This window comes from Anser cygnoides, chromosome 4, assembly GCF_040182565.1.
Source record: "Anser cygnoides isolate HZ-2024a breed goose chromosome 4, Taihu_goose_T2T_genome, whole genome shotgun sequence".
Lineage (NCBI taxonomy): Eukaryota > Metazoa > Chordata > Aves > Anseriformes > Anatidae > Anser > Anser cygnoides.
Window position 1 is genome coordinate 27,699,867 of NC_089876.1, and position 22,782 is coordinate 27,722,648.

A 22,782-nucleotide genomic window follows, 5' to 3' on the forward strand; every position below is an offset into this window, starting at 1 on the left:
AAACAACAGATACTCCTGCAGCAACTCGAAGCAGGAGTACAAAATAGAAACACTTAAGATTGAAAAAAGGTAATTAATACATATACACAGATTTGCAAGTCAGAATTAACAGAATTTATATGCGGTGCTATTTCTGAACCTTGCACCTTGGCAAGCGTGTTGTTTCATTGAAGAAAAATGAGAAAGCACAAAATGCGAAAATGCAAAGAAGTAGCAGACCCAAAGGTGCAGCTGAAAGCAACACTTGGATACCAAACACCTAACAAACACTCACGCTTTACAACAAGGGCACGGTTGTCTGGAAGTTCTGCAAATAGGCCACAGCACAAAGTCCTCTGAAGGGCCCCAGCTGGTAGACTACAGCCTAGCCTCTACAAGCAGATGCATCTGGCACCTGTGCCCGATGCTGGGAGTGCTTCGATGCGGCAGAGTCGATGTTTATCACTTGACCTGGGACCCTGCACGCAGCTCTGCATTCACTCACTGCCTCAGGCACAGCAGACCAAATGGGAAGGAGCAGTGTCACCCCACTGCAACCTCTACTAGTTAAAGAAAAACACAGAAATGGAATTAGGTAATTGAAACATTCAGGTGAAGTGGAGAATATGCTTATTCATTTGAACTGGCTGCTCTTTGTCAATCGTGTTATTTTTTGATAGAGCTCTAGCATACTAATCATTCTCTCAGTAATTACCATTAGTGTGTTAGCTTTCCAAAAGCACAATCTGCCTATAAATGCATATGGTACAATTTCATCATCTACTGGGCAAATTTAACTATTCAGTTCTATACTACTCCTTATGTAACAGCAGTTTGTGGAAATTTCAACTGAAGAATAAAGAAAAAATCTCTTTAAATTATCTCTACCCAACAGAAAACAACACACTGGAGAAATACATAGGTTTTAATAGAAGTTATGAGCTATTTCTTTTTTCCTTTATTCACCACTTTCCTGTTTCTCCAGCTTTCAAGTTACAAAACAGTTTAAAATTAAAGACATTCTTCTTCACCCAGTCATCTCCTCAAAGTAACTGAGAAGAGGCTCACCCCAGTGCATCTTCAAGGTGCCAAAAGACACGAGACAGGGGTTTGGGTCAGTGCCTAATACACCCTTGCAACAGCGACCTGATGTTAGAAAACAAACACAAAGGTTTCTAAAGCTCGGACTGCCATACTGGCCTTGTCAATAAGCAGTAGTCATCTCCCAAGCTGCCACAGTCCAACATAGATGCATGTCACTACAGACCTACCTGGTACTAACGGGCTAAAGAATTACGATTATTTATGTGGTACCTGTATATAAGGGGTATCCCACAGCTTGTGAAGTGAGGTTATTTCAAGTCCTGAACAGCTGGAGCATCTTACAGAAAGCCTGCTGCAGACAGGAACTTTAGAACACCTTTCGAAAGTACCAATGCTAAAACAATCGGGCTTTCTGAAAGCTTTCCCCATTTCTCTTCAAATCAGTAGTGCCTCTGGATTTCTCTTAATAGACTGCTTCCTTCATAAGTAAATGCAAACATGAAAAACCTTAGAGCAAGAGCATGCCAGCTCAGAAGCCTCTGTCTGTGAGGGGGTTCTGCTTAAGGAAACCTTCTGTAACTTCACTGAAGAGCAAGATGACGCCTTTTGGGTAAACAGCTGAGACCACAAACACCACTTCCCAAATCACAGGTACTCTTCAGTAACACTTAAGAACTGAGAAAACTTATTCCCATGGAAAAAGGCAGTTGTGACATTTCCTTGCCTGAAGGGCAACTAAAGGGTTGTCACACAAAGAATGCCATTTCCTGAAAAAGGAAAGCCTTTCTAAAGTACTCCTTTACTAAGATGAAATAGTTCAAATTATTTCCTCTCAGTCTGGATCCACATAATACTTTTCAGAAGGAACATATATAAACTTAGCACTCAGAGTAAGAAGCATTCTGTTATTTAAGAGCTCAAAAGAGAAGAAACGAGAAGTGTGGAAGTCCACAAATCAAGGCATAGAACTGCTAACAGAAGTACAGCCAACAGAAACTGCCAACAGCCACCGAAAGCATCATGATTTATTGAAGGATGTCATGTCATACCAACATCTTCCATTTATGATTCACATTTTCATTAGGAACAAGTAGAAAAGCCACCTTAGAAGGGATAAGAAACATGTTAGATCATCTAGTAACTAAAACTTTTGCATTTGAATCACTTTTTCCCCTTTTCAACTCAAAAGTAAAGAATTGTTTAATAAAACCTTCAAACTATTATGTCTGTAACTTAAATCTGAATTGCTGATGTCACTAGCACGGAATCTCTACATGCAACTGCTGACTTTATCCTGCTGGTAGATACTTTATTGACCTTAAATATACTTCTTAAGAGTTTGGGGGGGGGGGGGGGGGGGAGGTCTGGATTTTTTAGCACAGTGATTGATTTTAATGTGTTTTAAGGGATAATAGTTTTATACTTAAACAAAAATGGTTCTTAAGATATGATGGGGACTTTATACGCCGTCCAGACTTTTACAGACTCTACTTTGGGCTGCAGGTAGATATTACATATAAATAGACAGTGATTTCACGGGTATTAGAATGTTTTCAAATCTGATGTACATGTAAGAAATTTGCAGCTTGATTCAAAAAGGAACATGGTAAACCCTTTTCACACATTGCTTGCAAAACTTGTGGACTGTTTAGACAGATTTTTTTTTTTTAAATACTTATTTCCTCTTATTACCACCAAATCAGAGAACTGTTCTACAATAGCATATATATAATTTTCACAAGGAGTTTCTCCAAGTCTTGTTGAATTCAGCACTTTACAGCTTCCTTTAATAAGTTATTGCAGGATCTTATGAAGACTTGCTTGTTTTTCTTGCTGTATTAAGTTTTCCCTCATTCTCCCCATACAATCACCCTTCTCTTCATCTCCCTCAAGTTAAGAACTTGACTTTGTCCCTATTCCAACTATCTGAGTGAAAAGTAACTTTAGGCTGGTGAGGGAAAGAGATATTTGCTACATTTACACAACTCCCGTTTTAACTCCATTATCTTTAGAATAATTCTTCACAATAACGTTTCAAAGACACTATATCGAGCTGTAAATATATTTAAAGTAAAAAGAGAAACCCCTTCAATTCAATTACTTCTGCCTTGCCAGTTTGAATATTTGTGATCTGCAGAACAGAAAGACAAAAAAAAGAACAAGAAAAAACCCCAAACACCACGATTGCTAACATTCACTTCCTAAATTGCTGCTGGTTCATTCTCATAGTATTTTGGCTTGCTGCCTATCAACCGGTATTGGGAGGGAAGGGTGGTTCCCTCTTGGTTTGACAAGCTGAACTGTCTCACCAAGGACGGACTTGCACCAGGACCACCACCAGTGAATACACAGTACGGCTATACAGGTGCAGGGATACAGTCTCCTTTCCACAGCAGTGAGACATTACATTGATTCAGGTGCCATATAAAACCCTCTATTAACATACTTAAGCCTCAGAAAACCTTTTGAGTGCTTCAAGTCTAGAAAACAACATATTATAAAATCAGAGCAAAGTATTACTGGCTATACCTTTGCACTGAAAATGATGCAGAGATAATCTATGATGGCATACAAAAATTGTAAACACTGCTCACCGTACCTCAGAGGAAAACAAATACATTGCTGTTTCTTGAAAGCTACATGAGTACCTGTTAGGTATGAAGAAACAGCCCTTGGAGGCATACTTTGGAGTTGTTCTGACACCCACTTTGAAAGAAGCAGTAAGTTACAATTACTACATTGCCCTTTGGAAGGATGTAAAGTGTCTGGTAAGGAACACACAAGCATACACTGGAGGAAGCGAGGAATGTATCCACTGTGAATTCATCTGTGCTTATTATGCAGATGAAACAGACAACTAGGCTGGAAGTATATTAGATGTACAGCCAAGTATACAATAAAAATCAGGTCTTTTAAAAAAGATTTGCTGTATAATTCTGGACTTCATTTCAGCTCGTTGTTGACTTTGTCTTAAGCAAGCATTACTTAAACATTTACTGAGTGGTCAGAATTATGGAGCAGTTTGTATTGGCTTATAAGCAGCAATAAGAAAAAATTTATGTTAAGTGCAGTGATGATGCCTCTGGAGAGTTACTTTGTTTCCATTTATCTAAAATATTAAACAGCTCATTTCCCACATATCAATACATTTTAAACAGAAGGGGTATCCAGAAGATGACTGTCACTTGTGGCAATGGCAAGACATCCAGTGCTGCCCCCACTACTCACCAAAGAAGCCCTTGATGAGCTGATTCACCTCAACAATTCATCTCAATACCATCACACCCCCCAAATGCCAGGCTGTTTTCTTTGTCAAATCAATCAGCTTAGCAAAAGGCCATGCTGGAGAGGAGATAGGAAAGGGCTGCACAGCTGGGAGTGAGACAGCCCCTCTCACTGGCAGCAAGCTATTATGTCAGCCTGATCTGCTTGTAAAGCTACGCTCATAATAAACAAAATCCCCTTCCCCTACCTTCTGCTGCAAAGGGCAGCAAGAGCAGGCTCCAGAGGCACCTGAGAAAGGTTTCTTATTACTTATGGAAAATATACATAGAAGAATTTCCTGGGGCATTACTCAAGGAAAACAATACTATCTAGTGTGATAAGAGAACAGGAGAGAGGATTAGAGATTTTTATGTAAATAGCATTCTAGATCCCGAACAGCATTATGGAACAGGCTCTGAATGTAAACAAGGAGCAAGCAGAGCTTGAAGGGAGGAGAAGAAAAAAAGCAGCACTCGTGTTTAGTTGCCTACTAACCACTTCAGCCTTCTCTAACTGAAATTCAGAACCTGGATCCCCAAACTGACTTTTATTGCAGATAGATGCTGGGCCTCCCGGTCATCCTCTGCTGTACAAGGCTGATCAGAGCAGCACCGTGGAGCTGGCAATGCCCTGCAGAGCTGCTGGTGTTCCAGGGATGCAGTGCTCAGAGGCAGGCCGTGTCTACCCAGCCCCTGCTGCCAGCCCCCTGAAGCAGCTACAGCTCTATTACTCATTTCTTGCCCACCAAACACATTGTTGTCAGCTTACGTTTGACTCCCTAGCAGAGACATTTGAAGGGAAACGGAATTAATACTTGCAGTAGGAGATAGGTGTTACATACACGGAAATAATGTGGACACCGTGAGCAGCGAGAACACTTGCTCACTGATAAATTTTAAAAGCTCTTAGGTGGTTATTGCAGGTCTGACTTGTAGGGCTCCCCATCACACCTGTTCCACAGCGTTAGCTGCCCTGCCCTACAACACAGCCGGAGCACAGCTCTGCCAGAAGTACACGTTTCACAAGCTTAGGTACAGCTGCCGTTTGCCCATTTACACAGAACAGTCATGGTATTCACCTCCTTTAACACTGCAAACAACAAGGAGAATATGAAATCATTTACAGATATATGTCTGTATGCATACACACCTGTACATATTTTTTTTTGTAATCATCAGTATGAAAATACTTTCTCTGGATCTTCCAGCTCATCTTTTTGTTTCCTTTTGATTGCAGCTTTTTTGTAGAGACTATTGTGACAGAAAGCTTTAAAATGGAGAACACGTCAACTCTTAAGAGTTGCAGCAAATTTAAAATTACTACCTATTCTTTTATACACATTTACTACACGTTGTGATGTGTAAAATCACATGCAAGTACTTTAGCAAGTGAGATGTTTTTTCTAGTGTTCTAATAATCCCATAAATCTAAACAGACAGCTGTGAAAGATTTCTAAAAAGCACTTGAAAGTATTCTGATGGATACTATGTATTTTAAAAGACACATATCCCAGAGCACACATTTCTAAGGCCTTGTTTTCTGCTATAAAACAATGTACAAAGCAATTCAGTGCACATTTTGGAAGGCAATACTGATAAATATGCCTTAATCCTAAAAAGAAAACTTCATCTCTTGAATTCCATACAAAATGTTTAGATCTGACACAAACAACACCAACTGAGTGATATTATCAAAAATAGTGCTTTTATGCTTCAGATGCTGGCAACAGTAGTTTGTTGGCTTTAAGGACCTTCTATAATACTTTTTAAATGGTTGTCAGACTCAAAATTTCACCTAAATTCTTATTAATACAAGAACTTTCCTAAATGCCAGTAATAATGAACAGGATAAAAAGTAAAAAAAAAAACCCTTCCAAATTCAAACATATCTACAGTACAAACAAGCTTAGCTTTAAAAACCTGTCAAGCTTCTGAACAGCTTCATTATACTAAGTTCTGTGGTACACTAACACCACATCTGCTGACAGTAAGCAAATAAATATTTACAATTTTTTTTCTTAAATCATTCTATTGTTTTATTACCTGTTTTGTTCACACCTGCCTCCTGCAGTATACCCAACTGGTAAACACAGTGGTTCTTTTGCTCTATTCCAGAAGAGCAGTTCATTCCATTACCAAGATACAAAAATAGAAATAAGCAGATAATTTAAAGAGGATTCAGCTACTATCTGCTATTGTAAAAGCATGATCCCAGACTGCATGATGCAGACTAAGTCTGCATTTCGTGCATGTTGACATCACGCTATTAAGTGATATCCGTCGGGCACTACTGACTTGTGGAAATTCTTCCTAGTAATCGCCATTTGACAAATATTTAATGAGCGAGAAAAGAATTCATCTTTAACAGTAGGATAAGCGCATTCTCCGTCTATTACCATCATTTGCTCAACTATCGATAAAATGTTGAGCAAGGTTAGATGAAGGTATCTGTTTTGACTACAAGCTTCAGCCTATAGCATTTTCTTTTAGCTTGCACAGAGACAATTCTGTTTGTCTTAAATTATAACAGAAATTGTAACATTTGAAATAAAGCATTACTTTAAACTATGAGTTATAAAGAATATATATAGTATAATATAAAAGCAAATTTGGTAAGATATGCCTATGGAGATATTTGAGCTGTGCACCTCAGTGATATCCAACTATAAACTTCATGGCTGTATAATGTTCAAAGTTAAACAAAGACACAAACCAGGCTAAAAGAGCGTAAGTTTTTGATCAGCTTTCAAACAAAGGCTGCACAGTCTTCGATAGTGTGCGCCATTACGACTTGTTCCAGTTTGTCAGAAAACTGTTCCTCTCTAACATAGAATTGTCCCTGCTCTCTCCAAGTGGCACAGATGAATAAAAAAAATGAAAAAATTACAATTGGAAAGGCTAAGAAGAGTCTCTGTAAGGAAGCCTTTTTCTCACTCCTCACCAAATTAGTTCCATAGTTAAGGCTACAAATTCACCACTCAATGAGATGGCTGTCATCACCTCTCATCTTCGCAGTTAGATGCATAAAGGTAAGTTTCAGACCATGCTAACTCATGAAAAGAGCCATCCCATAGCAAAGGGTAAAAACTGCATCTGATTGCCAACACTATCCAAGACCATAAAGGCTCGAGACCCTACCATCTTATCCAAAGGCCAAAACCAAGAAAAACAGGTTTTCCATTGCCACCTGTCTGAACTGTCTGAAAAAGTAACATTAACTCATTCTACTTCTTTTTATTAGCACATTACACTGTAATATTTAGACAAAGATTTTTTTTTCCCCTGCCTTTTAATACAAGCAAAACGGCCCTTGCTCTTCCACCCCCAATCACAGGCATGCACAAATAAGGAGCACATTAGGAATCTGGTAAAATTGCTTTAAAATAAGTCATTAACATGATAGTGGGTCATTTATAAGGGAGCTCTAAACCTAAAAAACACCATTATCATAGTGACTTTGATAAAAGGTCTTATTAAGAAATTCATCAGTTTAGCAAAGCAATCATGACCCAAAGACAGTTTAGTAATCAGTTTTTATCAGGTTAATGACATGGATACATACTGTAATGAGGATGTAAATCATGCATCTCCTCGTCTTCATCGATTGTTTGTCCCAGTGAAAGCAGACTGACACGTCTCATCTTCAGCAGCCTTGGCGAGCTTTCACGGACAGTACTTCCAACATCCAGCACAACATCTCCAGAAACAACAGTGGGAACAATTTTTTTCAGAAATTCCATTTTTCCCTGCCTTCTGCACGCTCAGCATTGACTAAGTGTGGCAGTTGAGCTGTGCATTACAGAACGGTGCTCCCACAGTAACTTCCTTGATCGCAGAGGTGGACTCCGCGCACTACTTCTCCCAGTGATGTCATGTTGAACCTGGGTGGTGCCAGCACCAGCACGTCAGCTGCCAGCTGCTCGGAGGCAGATTTTAAAGACGTCTAACTGTACAGACTGATAAGAAAACCAAACAACAACAAGCCAGTGTATTAACTGACGTACATTAAATTCTTCGCTTGTATTAAACACCCTTTTAGTGCTGCAACAATTTTAAGCACTAATAAAATGCACAGTGTATTTTCAAATTTGTATCTGACGGAGTTCAATAGCTCTTAATTTTCATGAAGTGCACAGAGAGTGTTCATCTGCATTTGAAAGATAACACTTATCATTACAAAAAGTCTACGCACCAGCTTTATAAACAATGTCTAGCAGCACCACAATTTAAACCATTTGCATTCTCGCATGGTGTCAACTACTAGCTACTAAGTTACCAACACTTATTAAGCTTATTAAATTATCAATTTTCCAGGGCCTCTTACACTATATTTACTACTTAAAATACTCAAACTGCCTTCCAGAAAACACCAAGTACAAAAACAAGCTGTCTTATTTTATCCAAACTTTCACTTTAAACCATATGGATAAGTAGCCCTAGGGATAACTGAGCTTTTTGTTTTCATTTGGGAGAAAGTTTAAACATTGTTCTATATTTAGTTTAGAGAAGCCATTATGAAAGATGCCTTGCATTTAGAGCAGAAAACTCAGGGGAATGAAGTATAGAAAAGTGTACCGAAAAGCATACCGTAACGCTTTCTACATTTGGGAATATGTATGATTGGACGTATTATTTTATTTACCAGACTTAGAGATCCAAACACACTACTAAATAATATTCCCACCTCGTTTTCACTGAAGATTGTAGCCATCACTCAGACAAAATCTGCAGATACTCATTCTGAGTGAGTATCGGTGGTAGCCTGAACACTTCTCGTAGTTTTGTGAAAGCAGCTCAGTGTCCAAAGATGTTTTTGAATGCATTCAACACAGTTACCCAACTTAAGCGTAAAGTACACCACACTACTATATATTCCTTAAAAGAAACTATTTAATCTCAAATTCACCACTGTATCTAGCTCTTTTTAAAAGGAAACAAAAATATTTTGAAATTTATTAAATGTAGATAGAGTAATCTGTTTCAGGTCAGAGTTCCAGTAGTTTGATGCTCACGAGGGACTACTCAACTGGATTAAGCTGTCAATCCTTTACTGACCAACTATACTATCACACTACGTGTTAAACCTAGTTAATATCACAACTTGAGAAATCTGGTACAAGTTCATTGAAATTGCCACCTAAGACACTTACCAAATTCAGTTGCAGAATTAAAATGGGTGCTATCTTTAGCATTCAAATCTGCATTAAAATCCCCAAATATTCAAGTTAGTCTAAATTTCCCTTGTAACTGAATATAGAAATCTACAAGGCCTGACCTTATCATAAAAGATACATTGCTAGAATATAATTTCCTGCAGTGAAAGATCTGTAGATTAAGCAAAGAATTGTCCTTATAATAATTTCATTCATGGTAGTAGAAAAAATAACACAAAGTGTTACAAAGAATATATTTTCAGAAGTGTTTTATGTTTTCAGAAAAAGTAATAAGATATCACAAAGATAATTCCTGATTACAAAAGACTGAGTCATTAAAAACTTAAGCAATCATTTTATTCATAATAGCATTGTTTCCTGTAGATTTTTTATTTTTTTTTAAACTCTTGAAGTCTTGCCACAAACCTAATTTGCAGTTTCTGGCATTTACAAAAAAGACAAATTCAGATGCTTTCATCAGACTGAGAATGCTTCCTCCAGCCATTCACCTGCCAAATTACAGCTTAGAAAGGAAAGGGCAGTACCTAACCTAAACGCCCTCGGAAAAGTTCAAACTAGAAACCAAAGTGCTCCCAGCTACACTTTGCAGGGTTTATCACACATGTGGACACGGTGTGGGACAGAAAGAGCTTAGTGCATCACTTCTGTTAAATGCACAGTTTTACATGTTTCTACATGCAGTGTGACATTCATGAATTGGCCATAAGTAAAACTAAAGGTCGAAATTACATTTCACCTCCAGCAAACAGAACAGCCTTCTAAGTAACAGGATTTAAACACAAACAAATAAGAATCACCAGCCACACATACTATCTCATATTTCAAGATTTAACTTGATAAACTAATAAGATTATGTAACACGTATCCAAAAGCTTGAGGCTTTTTCTTCAGGATAGTTTTTGTGTAACTTTTAAGAATCGCAGAATCATTTAGGTTGGAAGAGACATCTAAGGTAAAGTCCAACCATTAACCTAGCACTGCTAAGTCTACCACTAAACCACATCCCTACACACCACATCTACACGTCTTTTGAATAGCAGGGACAGTGACTCAGCCACTTCCCCGGGGCAGCCTGTTCCAGTGCCTCACAACCCTTTCAGTGAAGAAATTTTTCCTTACACCCACCCTAAACCTCCCCTGGCACAACCTAATGCCATTTCCTCTTGTTCTATCAGTTGGTGCTTGGGAGAAGAGAGCAACCCTCACCCTGCTACAACCTCCTTTGAGGTAGTTGTAGAGAGCGATAAGGCCGCCCCTGAGCCTCCTTTTCTCTAGACTAAAGAACCCCAGTGCCCTCAGCCTCAAGACTTGTTCTCCAGAACCTTCACCAGCTTCATTGTCTTTCTTTGAACACACTCCAGCACCTCAATGTCCTTCTTGTAGTGAGGGGCCCAGAAATGAGGGTAGTATTCGAGGTGAGGCCTCACCAGAGCCAAGTACAAAGGAACGATCACCTTTCGGGTCCTGCTATCTCCGACACAAACCAGGATGCCGTTGGCCTTCTTGGCCACCTGAGCACACTGCTGGCTCCTATTCAGCCAGCTATCAACCAATACCCCCCCCAGGTCCCTTTCCGCTGGGCAGCTTTCCAGCCACCCTTCCCCCAGCCTGTAGCATTGCATAGGGTTGTTGTGCCCCAAGTGCAGGACCCGGGGCCTGGCCTTGTTGAACCTCATACAGTTGGCCTTGGCCCAGGGGTCCAGCCTACCCAGATCCCTCTGCAGAGCCTTCCTACCCTCAAGCAGATCACACTCAGAACCAACCTGGTGTCATCTGCAAACATACTGAGGGTGCACTTGATCCCCTCATTCAGATCATCAATGAAGATATTGAAGAGAACTGATCACAGTACTGAGCCCTGGGGGACGCCACTTGTGACCAACCTCCAACAGGATTTAACTCCATTCACCACAACTCTTCGGGCCTGGCCACCCAGACAGTTTTTTTACCCAGCAAAGCATGCACCCATCCAAGCCATGAGCAGCCAGTTGAGATTTCTATGGAAAACAGTTAGAGCAATGCATACATGGCTACATGTGGACAGTGGTTAACTCCAGGACCTTGGTATTTCATTACGTTCTATGAAAGTAGCCTTTTATAAATAACAAAACAAAGAGAAACGTTAAGTTTCTGGCTATGTTAGTCCACATGCACTCCTCTCTCCCATTCTCACGTGCTCTTGTCAACTTCCTTAAACACTGCTCTATACAACTGTGTTTTTTATACAATCCAAGCTACAAACTTTGCAGACAACTCACTGAACTGTCAGGGAAGACATATGATAATTCTTATAATTGTCATAACCAAATTTATCTTTAAACAGAAAAGGGCAAAAAAGCCTTACTTGGTAATTTTAAAATCTTATTCTGGAACCTCTAATTCCATAAAAACAACAGGATACTCACGCTTCTATAGAATTATTATTTGCAGTACTGCAAGTCCTTTGATGTCTGTCTGCATGTATTGCATTCAAAAAGACTGTGGTCTTGCATCAATAGGTCTGGTGAGGTCATTCAAGCTTGACCTCTGGCAATTTCGTAACTCGTGGTATAACAAGGGAGAAGGTAACATCTGAGCTTCACAGCCCTTACTAACAGGAATTCATATCAGCACAATTTTGCATTAGAAAGGAATAAGAACAGATCATGAAACATGCAAAAATACTGGACTTAAAGAAGTAATGAGTGATTACAGCAAAACCAACACTGCTCAGAGCACTGTCCATTTGGATTAGACCTTTCACAAGACAAGTGGTAAAAATGTCTGACAGGGTGTGTGGGATGCAGCAGGGCGACATATCAGGGATCCAGGGCTTCTGTTGAAGCAGGTTAACCTGCTGATGTGGGAATGTCCTAATAAGAAACACTGAAAAAACAGAACACAATCAATGAAAGAAAGATCGATATAGCAGTAGACTACTAGTAAGTGTCTTGAGTGCACATGTTGAGAAAATTTCTAGAATTAGCAATAACTATAGTAAAAAATAACTTAAACTTGAGACAGCTATGAAGTAGAAAACATACTAGAAAGTACAATTTTAGAAGACAGCCTAGATGTCTTAGAGCCTACCATAAACACACTGCTGTTCATTTGATGAGCATCTTCACTAGCAAATATGCTCTACAGACCTTTCATTTTGCAATGTAGTGCTTCTAAAGTTTTCCTACCCAGCTACAGCAAACCCATCCCAGCCCCACCTGCTGTCACAGGGAAGACAAAAGATTTCCATTATATCTGACACACAAACTGACAGGAAAGGTCCTTAGCTTTTGGCAGGAAGGAAAAAAAGAGGTGATGCCCTTCTGCCTCAACAGGATTACTGCACAGACAGGGCATAACAAGACTCTGGCCTTTGCTGCAGAATGAAGTGCAACACAAATTACCAAATCTGGAGGTAGATCAGTGTTGTTAGTACATTAGATGAAGACTATTTAGGTTCAGGGAGCAGCACTATTTTCTTATGTAGTCATAAGCAGCAGTAGGGGACTTATATTAGGGGGGAAGAAAAAAAAAGTTTCTTGATGGGAATGAGACTAAACTTGGAATCAGCTCACATTGGCATGACACAACACAGCAGCTCCTGCTGATTTTCCTGATGGGAAAATAGGCCTGCTTCTCTGAAAAAGCCTTGCCTGAAAAAGCAGGACAGCACTGCTCCGTCCTACCCCTGCCAGCCTCAGCAGCAGACTAGCTTTAGGTCCACAGGTGTGTGAGGTTTGTGGGGGACCAGCTGCTGGCCTCCTTCCACTGCTTGCTGGCTTCACAGCATGCTCAGCTTTCAGCAGAAATCAAGCCTGGGTGGGCTTGGTGGCATGGCAGTAACATGGCTGCCAAAACTCTTAGCCATAACTATAGTGCAAAATGGTTGAACAGTACAACCGGCATAGCAGGGGAGATAACTGGAGGGGTTTCTGTGCCAGCAAGCTGACATCGTGCACGGCAAACATTCTGGCATTGAAATAGAATCTCCCCTTAAGAGACTTTGCTCTAGTAGCACAGAGATGGGGTTGGAGCATCTCCTGGTGGCAAAGAGCCCTTATGCTATCCCAGCTCCTCAGCAACCTAAGTATCTTGGTAGAACACAACCCCCGCCCCCCCAAAAAAAAAGTAGAACAACACCTCCTGCTGGAGCAGTAATACCAGAGGTTGTGTCAAAACAGTTTTGGAACAGCAAAGACCCTGTAGCACAGAGATGGTCCAAGTTCCGCCTTTTCAAGAAGTGAATTGTCCTAGTGTATGCAGTGTCCCACCTCAGCCTGCAGGTCTCCAAGAAATATTATCATCCCTTATTCAGCTGAATGGTTTCAGCTACACACCCTTGGTCCCATATTGGGCATGTTATTAGTAACGATCCTTATGTGGTTTATGTGGTGCACGTTGTTTTCTTCAACTTGCCAATTCAAACTGAACATCACTGCTTCAAGTGGGAGTGAATCTTCTACAGAAATAGAGCAGCTACTACAGCACTTCAGTACAGAAAAGTACAGGAAGTTTTTCCTCCTTCAATCTCAGAATAGAAGCTTGATTTGCAACAATTTGTCTCCTCTCAAGGAAAACAATCTGCTCTTGTCCCCTCTCTCCCCCTGCAATGAAGATCAAAGATATATAACTGAAAGCAGAATAAAACAGTAGGGCTTGAAATCAAACCTGCAGTCCAGCCTGTAAATTAAACTTTAAACTAACTGAACTAAATTCACGAGAGTTACCAGATACCTAATTTATGCTTGTCAGCCAATTGACAGGACGTTGTCATAATTTTGCACAGAAGACCACAGGAGCAGGGAGGACAAACCCTATTTCTTTCTCTATATATGATGTATATTATTCTTTTAAAATGAGAAGTCATCTTTTTGTTTTAGAACTATAACTTAACAGCCCCTTTTTTTGCCTATAGGTACAGAAAACAGATAGACAACCTAGAACATAACCTAGAAAAATGTATGCATAAAGGAAAACATAAGGGAAAAATGGTTTATTTGTGATACTGTGGAGTCATCTCACTTTCTGGCAGTTTGGACTAACTACTTGCAAAACCTGACACATGCAATGTTAATTCCTTTAAAAATCAAAATTTAAAAAAGATGTTGTCCTTCATAAAATTTGAAGCATCATTTTAAAGTTAGTTCCCAAGCTTCTTAGCATTAATGATTTCCTCAGTCCAGTTCAATTAATGGAACTCGGCAGCAAAAATGCTAAGGACCAGAATAAGCAGGGACAAATCAATGTATAAGTTTTGCAGTAAGCAATCTGTTATCAGAGTAAATTTATTGCAGCTATATTTTTACATAAAAATAGTTTAAATCTAAGCCATTTCATTTTTCAACAATTTGATTGTTTAAGTGTGGACATGCAAACAGTTTCAGTTGTCCCCATTCTTTTCTGAAAGAACATCTAGCTTTCAGGTTTCTGAGAGACTGAAGAAAGAAACATGTCACCTTTCAATATTTTTTTTTTCATTGACTTTCATTTCTTCTCATTGACTTAAGCAGTACTTGCTCTGTATGGGAGGTTGGGCTTTGAGCGACTTGTGGCTTTTTCTTTTGAAGGTTGGGGATTTCTGGGGGTTGTGTTTTGCTGTTGTTTTTTGTTTTAAGAGCTTGGCTTTAATTTAGCATTAGAAGAACACAACCACAAGTGGAAATAAAATATTTGACAAAGTAAATCAATCAGAAGCTGAACATAAAGCACAACGTTTATGTTCACTGACTGAATGCAACATTATCCTGTTCAATAAAAAAGCCCCGAAATTTTTAACATCTGTGTATTAGGTAATAGCTGTTCTTATCTTGAAATTGCATGCAAGAATACAATGCTTTCCTGAACACATTAGGAGTTCCTGAGAAGTTGAAGGTATTTGTTTATTCCACTGCTTTTATAATCCTCAGTCAGAAAATGATCTGGCTTTCCTGTCACTAACCACTTGCTTGTTCTGACTTCTGACATATCACACAAGATCTTCCAAACCTATGAATTTCTTCCACTGGCAGATTTTCTTCACGTAAGAACTTACATTTTCAAAGCAAATCACAGAGCAGTACCTACAATGAATCATACCCATTCAGACGCAAGTAGGAACACCATTTCAGTCGGCAACAGAAGACGTCAAACCATTACATGACAATGGACATGACAATGGAAGTGGCCAGATCTTTTCCCACATAAAACAAACAAAATGAACGATGACAAGCAGAATGTTGATATTTCTAAGCAAAGGTCATTAAAAAAACAGCATTTAATAACAAAGGCTTTGAGAAGGAACAATCTTACTCAGAATAGTGGCAAAACTACTATGAAATTGGTGTGCTACAAAACACCTGAAAACCTTTACCCAAAGCTTTTTACATGCTTAATAAAAATATACATGGAAGAGAGTTACCAGTCTTTCATATTGGTTTGTCTACAGAGAAGCCAGAACACAGACAATAAGAGAGCAGAGAACGAGCATACAAATACGTTTTTAGCCTTATATAAGGCTAAAAAATGGTGCAACATACATTTCTCAGACAAATACTGCTATATTCACAGCTGTCATTGCTGCTTCCATTAGGATTTTCTCTAGCATTGCATTAAAACACATGCTTAAAGAATGGCCAACCTTTACAATTATGCCCAAAGGATAGAAGTCTAACAACTAAGAAAATAATCTGTGGTTTACTGTTCAAAAATAATCTTCACTGTAATTCCAGAAGTTAATTCCAGAAGTGCATACAGCACCACTTGCTTTCCTTACCAAGTCTGACCTAATCTTAGTTTACTTCTTAATATTTTATACAAGGAAGTTACGTTTAAAATGTTGCTAACCTGTGGAAATTATCCTTTTCCATTGTGACTCTACACCATAGCTTGCATTAATTAAATGAGCATGCTGAGTTCACATTAGACAGGGCAATCTGTTCCTAATACCAATGGAAATCCTCTGGACATCTAGATTAAATACTTAGTTCTGTACTGGTATACATACATAGTGCTCACCTACTCCAACTTATTTTAGTGCTTCCCTTGCAAAATGGGAAACATGGCCACAGAAAGTTTATCTGCACTTCAAAATACCCATTCACACAGACTGACTGGATGAAGGCTTTACTGGTTTTAGTGTATGTCTTCTGTGCTCTGCTATACAGACCAGGCTAGTAACATTCAAATGGGGTAAAAAACAAACAAGGTAATTGCATGATATAAGTATTTATATCATTCCATTTACTTCCTTACAGTCAAATATTTGTGTTATTTTAAAGTTAAGCTTGCTTAATGGATCCTATATGAACAAGTAACGCCAGAGACAGAAGTAGATCCAGATTTCTTCCGCAGTTTGTTCCACGTTTTGACAGCGAGCTTGTTCCATAGACCTTTCTCCACCGCTGTCTCACAAACTGTGGCAGCTATGTTCACTAGAAACATCTTGCCTGTAGACAGTTTTTTTGAGAAGGCAGATATATTGTACTTGGAAACCAGAAACACACATATACAGAAGAGAGAAAACCTCCTTGAAATAGGTTTGCCTTGCAAAGTCTACAAGTTGTCTTGATACATAGGTCTACAGCGTTAGATTTAAGTAAGGCCCGGTTCCTTCTGCCTTCATTTTTACTCTTGGCCATTCCAGCACCCACCATCCATTATTTGTTAACACGCTTTTCAGAATTGGTGCCATGTTGAGGACTTGCATATTGATTAGGTACCAAACAGGTAAAAGTGCAACACTTCAGCCAGTAATTTGCAAATGAGAGCTGAATGGAAGTGCAACAGAGAAGGATATGCCTAATTTTGATGATGCAAAATTCTCTAGTTTAAAGAACGACCATGTTTGCTGCAGTTGAATACTTCAGACAATCTCAACAGGGGCAGTCTTAGAAAAGGTCTTGTTCGAAGAACATAAGGCAACTGCTACTGGTAATTAAAGGTTGTCCCCATACACTGCTCAGAAACACAAATACTTGTGTGCCAGTAGTCTAATGAACAACAGACCCTTCACCTAATGATACATACAGCATGTGCATATACATGTTTAACTTTCCAAGAACAGGCAAGCCTGTAACATACAGAATAAAAAAGCCACTTTTAATACTGGGTGTAATGAATTAGAGGTAAATCAGAAAGCTCAATAGCTGCACTTCTGTGGTTTTCCCTCCCATATAAAACTGCTTCTTGTGTAACTTTAGATCTTTGAAAAAGTAATTTTATATGCATTTATATGAAATACATAAACTACGTTGATCAGAAGCCCTCTGATCCACGAAGTGTTGACCTGGAGCACCTCTCCTGGGTAGAAGTGTTGAGAGCTGGGGCTGTTCTGCCTGAAGCAGAGAAGGCTCCAGGGAGACCTTACTGCAGCCTTTCAATACTTCTAGGAGGCTTTATAAAAAAGATGGAGAGCAACTTTTTGCTTGAGCAATGACAGGACAAGGTGGGGTACTTTAAACTAAAAGAGAATCAACATAGATCAGAGATTAGGAGGAAATTCTTCACTCAGAGTGTGGTGAGGCACCGGCACAGGTTGCCCAGAGAAGCTGTGGATGCCCCTTCCCTGGCACGGGTCAAGGCCAGGCTGGATGGGGCCTTGGCCAACCAGATATAGCGGGAAGGTGTGCCTGCCCATGGCAGTGGGGTTGGAACTGGATGTTCTTTAGTGTCCCTTCCAACCCCAGAAGTTCTATGATTCTGTGAACTAGGAATATATATAGTTACAGTCTGCTTTATGTCATTCATACCATACGCTTACTGTAACTTACTACAGAGGTGTAAAAAAAAGCTTATTTTTGATACAAATCAGCTTGAAAAATGAAATCACTTCCTATACAAGAAGCCTAAATATAGGCTAGAGCAGAATCTGCAGATAGTGGTACTACAAATTATTTTTGTAACTCTTCATGATATGCTGCATATGATCTGTTCTTCTAAAATAAATCATGCAATACTTTTAAGATTATATTAACCTCTCCAAAGTAAGCTACTGATAACACTTTCAGATCACAAATAATTTACAGTCCAACTTTCAAAACTCTACAGATGTGCCTACATACAGCCAAAAATTAGAACTGAAGAGAGACAAGACATGTTGTGATATCACCCCACTAAATTTTAGCAGCTTAGTGGAGAAGGCAGTAATTACATCATGGCAACCCAGAAGAATTCGTAAAAGAGAACCAGCCTGATTCTTCTCTTTCACAAAAGAAATCTGTGAGTACTTCTACTGTAAGTAGGAGGAGATTGCATGTCAGCACAAGCACCCACGTAATAGTCTCCCCAGAGACACACAGATCCGCCAGTATCATTTAGAACAGGACACTAATTGCGGGGGGAAGTTGAAAATCTCATGAAAAAATTACAATTAACAGAAGGCTGGAAACTACATTGATATTCAGGACACAACTGTTTGAAGGCTTTATAAAATTCGAAATAATTGACATTCAGTCATTACAATCACATGACACATTATCTATATTGCTATTCACTTGTGCTAAACAATCAGAGTAAGTACCAGCAGGAAAGGACATCTAGTTACAGAATATGAATTAAAAAGATTTCAAGATGCTCCTCAATTCATCATTCTATACACCCAGCCCCAACTCATACTCTGTGACTCACACCTATAGGTTTCACAGATTTTTGCCAGCAGCATGGAAGGGTCTGCAATTTTTCCAGCCTATCGATTTTATGTTTCATTACTGTAAGCGTATCCAATATATGTCCTTAACTTCAGTTTTAGCTCATACTTCACTGCCCTATTGAGCATTGCCATCAATAACCAGTGACACTTCAATTCAGCAGTCTTCCATTTGTTTGAAAATGGACTTCATATCTGTTTTCTCTTAGATTTTTTTAATCTTTTATATTTTCTAGACCTCTGATAATTCTCACCAATCTCCTCTGAACTATTCAATATCAGTTCTTCACATAAAAAGACGCTTTAGATTTGTACATCGGTAATTCTTAAAGAACCATCTCGCTCAAGCAATGTAATTTCTGTGAAGCACAGAACTTAATTGAAAGTTCGTATTATCTCCAAATACTTTTATAACTAAGCCAACATTACTTGCATAGCAGTCCAAGTACTTTCAATCAGAAACCTGCCATTCTAAGTAATTAAATGTATGAAGACTGTTCCCAGTGAAGGAGCTTACTTTTATTATTTGGTTTATGAAGATTTGTTTTCAGTTAAATATTTATTTTGTTTCTTAGATACCTAATGTAAGACGGTTTCAGTATTACATTTGACAGCCAAAACTGTAATCTTTGACTCTCTCCATTTGTAAGCCATTAATTCTTTTCAGGTTTGTCCCCAGTTTCATATTTATAGAGCTAGATTTGTTATGCTGATAATTGTAGTTACAGATTACAGTATACCATCTGTTAAGAAATGCTTTATTAACAGTATTAAGGTGTATAAGGTATATACACACACTTTAATATATATATATTAAGGTATTATATCAGGTATAATGCTCTCAGTCAAGTCTCACCTGTAGAAATCAATCTCATGCTGATAAAGCAATGTTCTCTGTGCAGAGAATTGTCAACACTGTGCTGACAAAATATTTCCAGCAAATGCTAGAGCTGTATTCAGGATGCTAGATACACCGAAAGCCACCTGCAAGTTTGCCATTCATATCTTTTGGGGGCAATATATAGCCTCATTTATTCTCATTTTACTCAGGGAAACTAAAAATCTTAAACACAGAAAGGTGTTTTGTCCACTGAAAGTACTGTTACCATACAAGCAGAATTAAAGCCCAAGGTTATTCAAGAATCTCTAAATTGTTAACAGCACACAGCCTCCAACTGCCCCACTTCCTTCCACAAGTAGTGAGCAGCATCTTAGTATGATAATGAAAAAGCAAAATCTACCTGAAAGCATTCCCTCCCATTGCAACTCTTACACACAATATATAAGAGTGTGACTATCATATTTCCACACTTCAAAAAGGTAATTAAGTTATTATTCGGAGAAGTAAAGTAATTCAGGTTGGTATTTACATCGTTCTTTTCATGAAATGGTTACATAGACATTCATCTCTAATTTTTTTCCCTAGCTTGTGTTTTATCCGTCTTTAATGAATTGACTGATGGTTGCATTACTTTGCCCATGAAAAAACATTGTTCTAAGACAAAAACAATACACAGGACAGCCACCAACAGCAAACAAATATTTACTCAGAATATTTATTAGCTATTAAAATAAGCAAGCCAAACTCTCCATCCCAGACAAGAATGACAAGTCACACTTTGGAAGTTCATCTACTAGAGAAATCTAAACACCTATTTTTTTTCCACAAATTAAACTCCTGTGTAAGATACTGTCTGTGAATCACCTGGTTCAGATGCAACAGAAGCAGGCCACTTATTGTTCTTTGGTTCAAAAGTAATCTCTGAAACAGATTGTCGGTAAAGGAAGAAGGAATTACAATCAAATGGGAAAAAAAGATGTATTAGATTAATTCTAAACAAATGAATTGAAATTAGAAAAATTACTTTTAGGAAGATTCAGAAAAGGGAATTGCATGAGAAATACCAGACCAGAAAATAAGGCGTAATTCAATGAAACAAAGTCCTCAAAAGCCCAGTTTGTTTTTAAAGTTTGTGTAATTAGTGAAGAGCCAAGAAAAATGTACTTTTTTCTTGTATCACATTTACTCTAGCTAAGACCAGTGTTTTTTAAAACCTCATATAATATATAGTCCTCGTACATAAAATTTCCTAGCATAATCTTTCTAATAAGTAGACAACAATACCAGACATATGTAGAACTATAGATCAAGATGCATTGGTTAACATTAAAACTAGAAATAGAAAAAAAACAATGTTCTTAAGTTACCTTTGTTCAGCAATAAGTAGCTAAATTAAATCACTGATCATTATTTCTTACACAAAGACATGCCATCTGTGTGACTGTAACCTTTTCAAGTTAGATGTGTGCAATTAAAACTAATGTACTATTTTCTTAGAATCTCAAAAGTATTAGATATTTAATGTTTGCTCACAAGTATGTAGGGACAGTCACTTTTAAACTTCTCCCTTTTTATCTCTTCCATCTGAAAGCCAGAAATAATAATCTCTAAACTGTTAGATTTTTCCAGTGCAAATTCATCATAAGCTTGGATTTTGGAATAGCAGTTTTCCTCTTTAAATTCAAAATAAAACACTTCCTCCAGTGTAAAGCAACAGCACTCCAAGTTCTTATATAAAATATAGATGTCATTGCCCTTCTTTCCACTCGACAACTTGAGTGCATTTCCACTTAGTAATCTGACGCTAACCAGAAAGAACAAATGCTGCTGCCAGAACTATGTAATTTGGTTTAAATAGTAAACAGCCTAGTCTATCAGTTCTTACAGTAAATAGAGTTGTAATAGGTACTCTGGACTGAAGTCTCCAACATTTTATGGCTTATAGAAAGATTGCCACCTGTCTTAAAGGAAGAAACTCACTCCTTATCTGTTACAGGCATAATGATTGTATTAAATTCAAGACAGTGGTAGAGTAAAATAATTAAGGTACTTATCAGTTAGTACATATGAGCATGATTTACTATCGTAATACATGAAAGGAACACCAGCTATTAATTCAGAGCAAATATTTTATACAAATTGTATAATAATAAAAGTAACAATTTTTCAGATCTGTAATGTTTGTAATAAATATGTTCTGTAATTAAATGCTTGTAGATTTTTTCCATTGAAAAAGTTGTTTGTCCAACTGTTTTTTTTAAAAAGTATTCCATTGTCTCCTGTCTTAAGAAAAAGAACAATAAAATCAGACCACCAGATGCAGCATCAAAAGCTCCCAGTGGAGCTCTATATGGGTCTGTAAGAAACCCAATATTGCAGTTTAGTATATAAATATCTGTACATATAAGTAGTAGTTATTAACTACAATAGTTATGTACTCACCTAATAACTAATCATAATTATCTGTAAAGTGTCATTCATATTTAACATAAAACATCTATTTCTGAATGCTGTATTTATTCTGATTTGGTAGAACTAAAGTAATTTGAGGGACTATTCATTTCTAAAGGGAAAAAAACAATAAGTTTACATTTATTCTCTTTCACTTCTAGAATCTATAAAAATGTAAATATAAAAATGTAAAGTTAGATTTGTTTGATAAAGTTTTTGGTTTCAGAGTTTGAGCACAGGTGAGGAAATACAAACTTCCAGTATAAGATACTGGCTGAAATCTCATTTTTTCAGGCTATTTGGAATGTCAGAATATCCTTGAAATGAAACAGAGACCCAGCTACGAGTTGGGTACTAAGTTAAGGCCCAAAAACATTTCTAGTAAGCAAAGAGAAAAATAAAATATTTCAAAAACAGCAATTTTGGTTT

General features: G+C 38.1%; 1 protein-coding gene across 10 annotated transcripts in view; it reads right to left on the reverse strand.

The window, feature by feature from the left end:
- Positions 1–22,782, reverse strand: part of FRYL (FRY like transcription coactivator) — a 176,843-nt gene that overhangs the window by 132,759 nt on the left and 21,302 nt on the right. For 9 of the 10 annotated variants that reach the window (XM_066995839.1, XM_066995846.1, XM_066995841.1 and 6 more), the window contains exon 3: positions 7,849–8,242. The exons of the other annotated variant lie outside the window; for it this stretch is intronic. In XM_066995839.1, coding sequence (XP_066851940.1) covers positions 7,849–8,026 — 178 coding nt within the window. In that variant the 5' untranslated portion in view covers positions 8,027–8,242. The remainder of the gene's footprint in view (positions 1–7,848; positions 8,243–22,782) is intronic. 10 annotated transcript variants of the gene reach the window in all.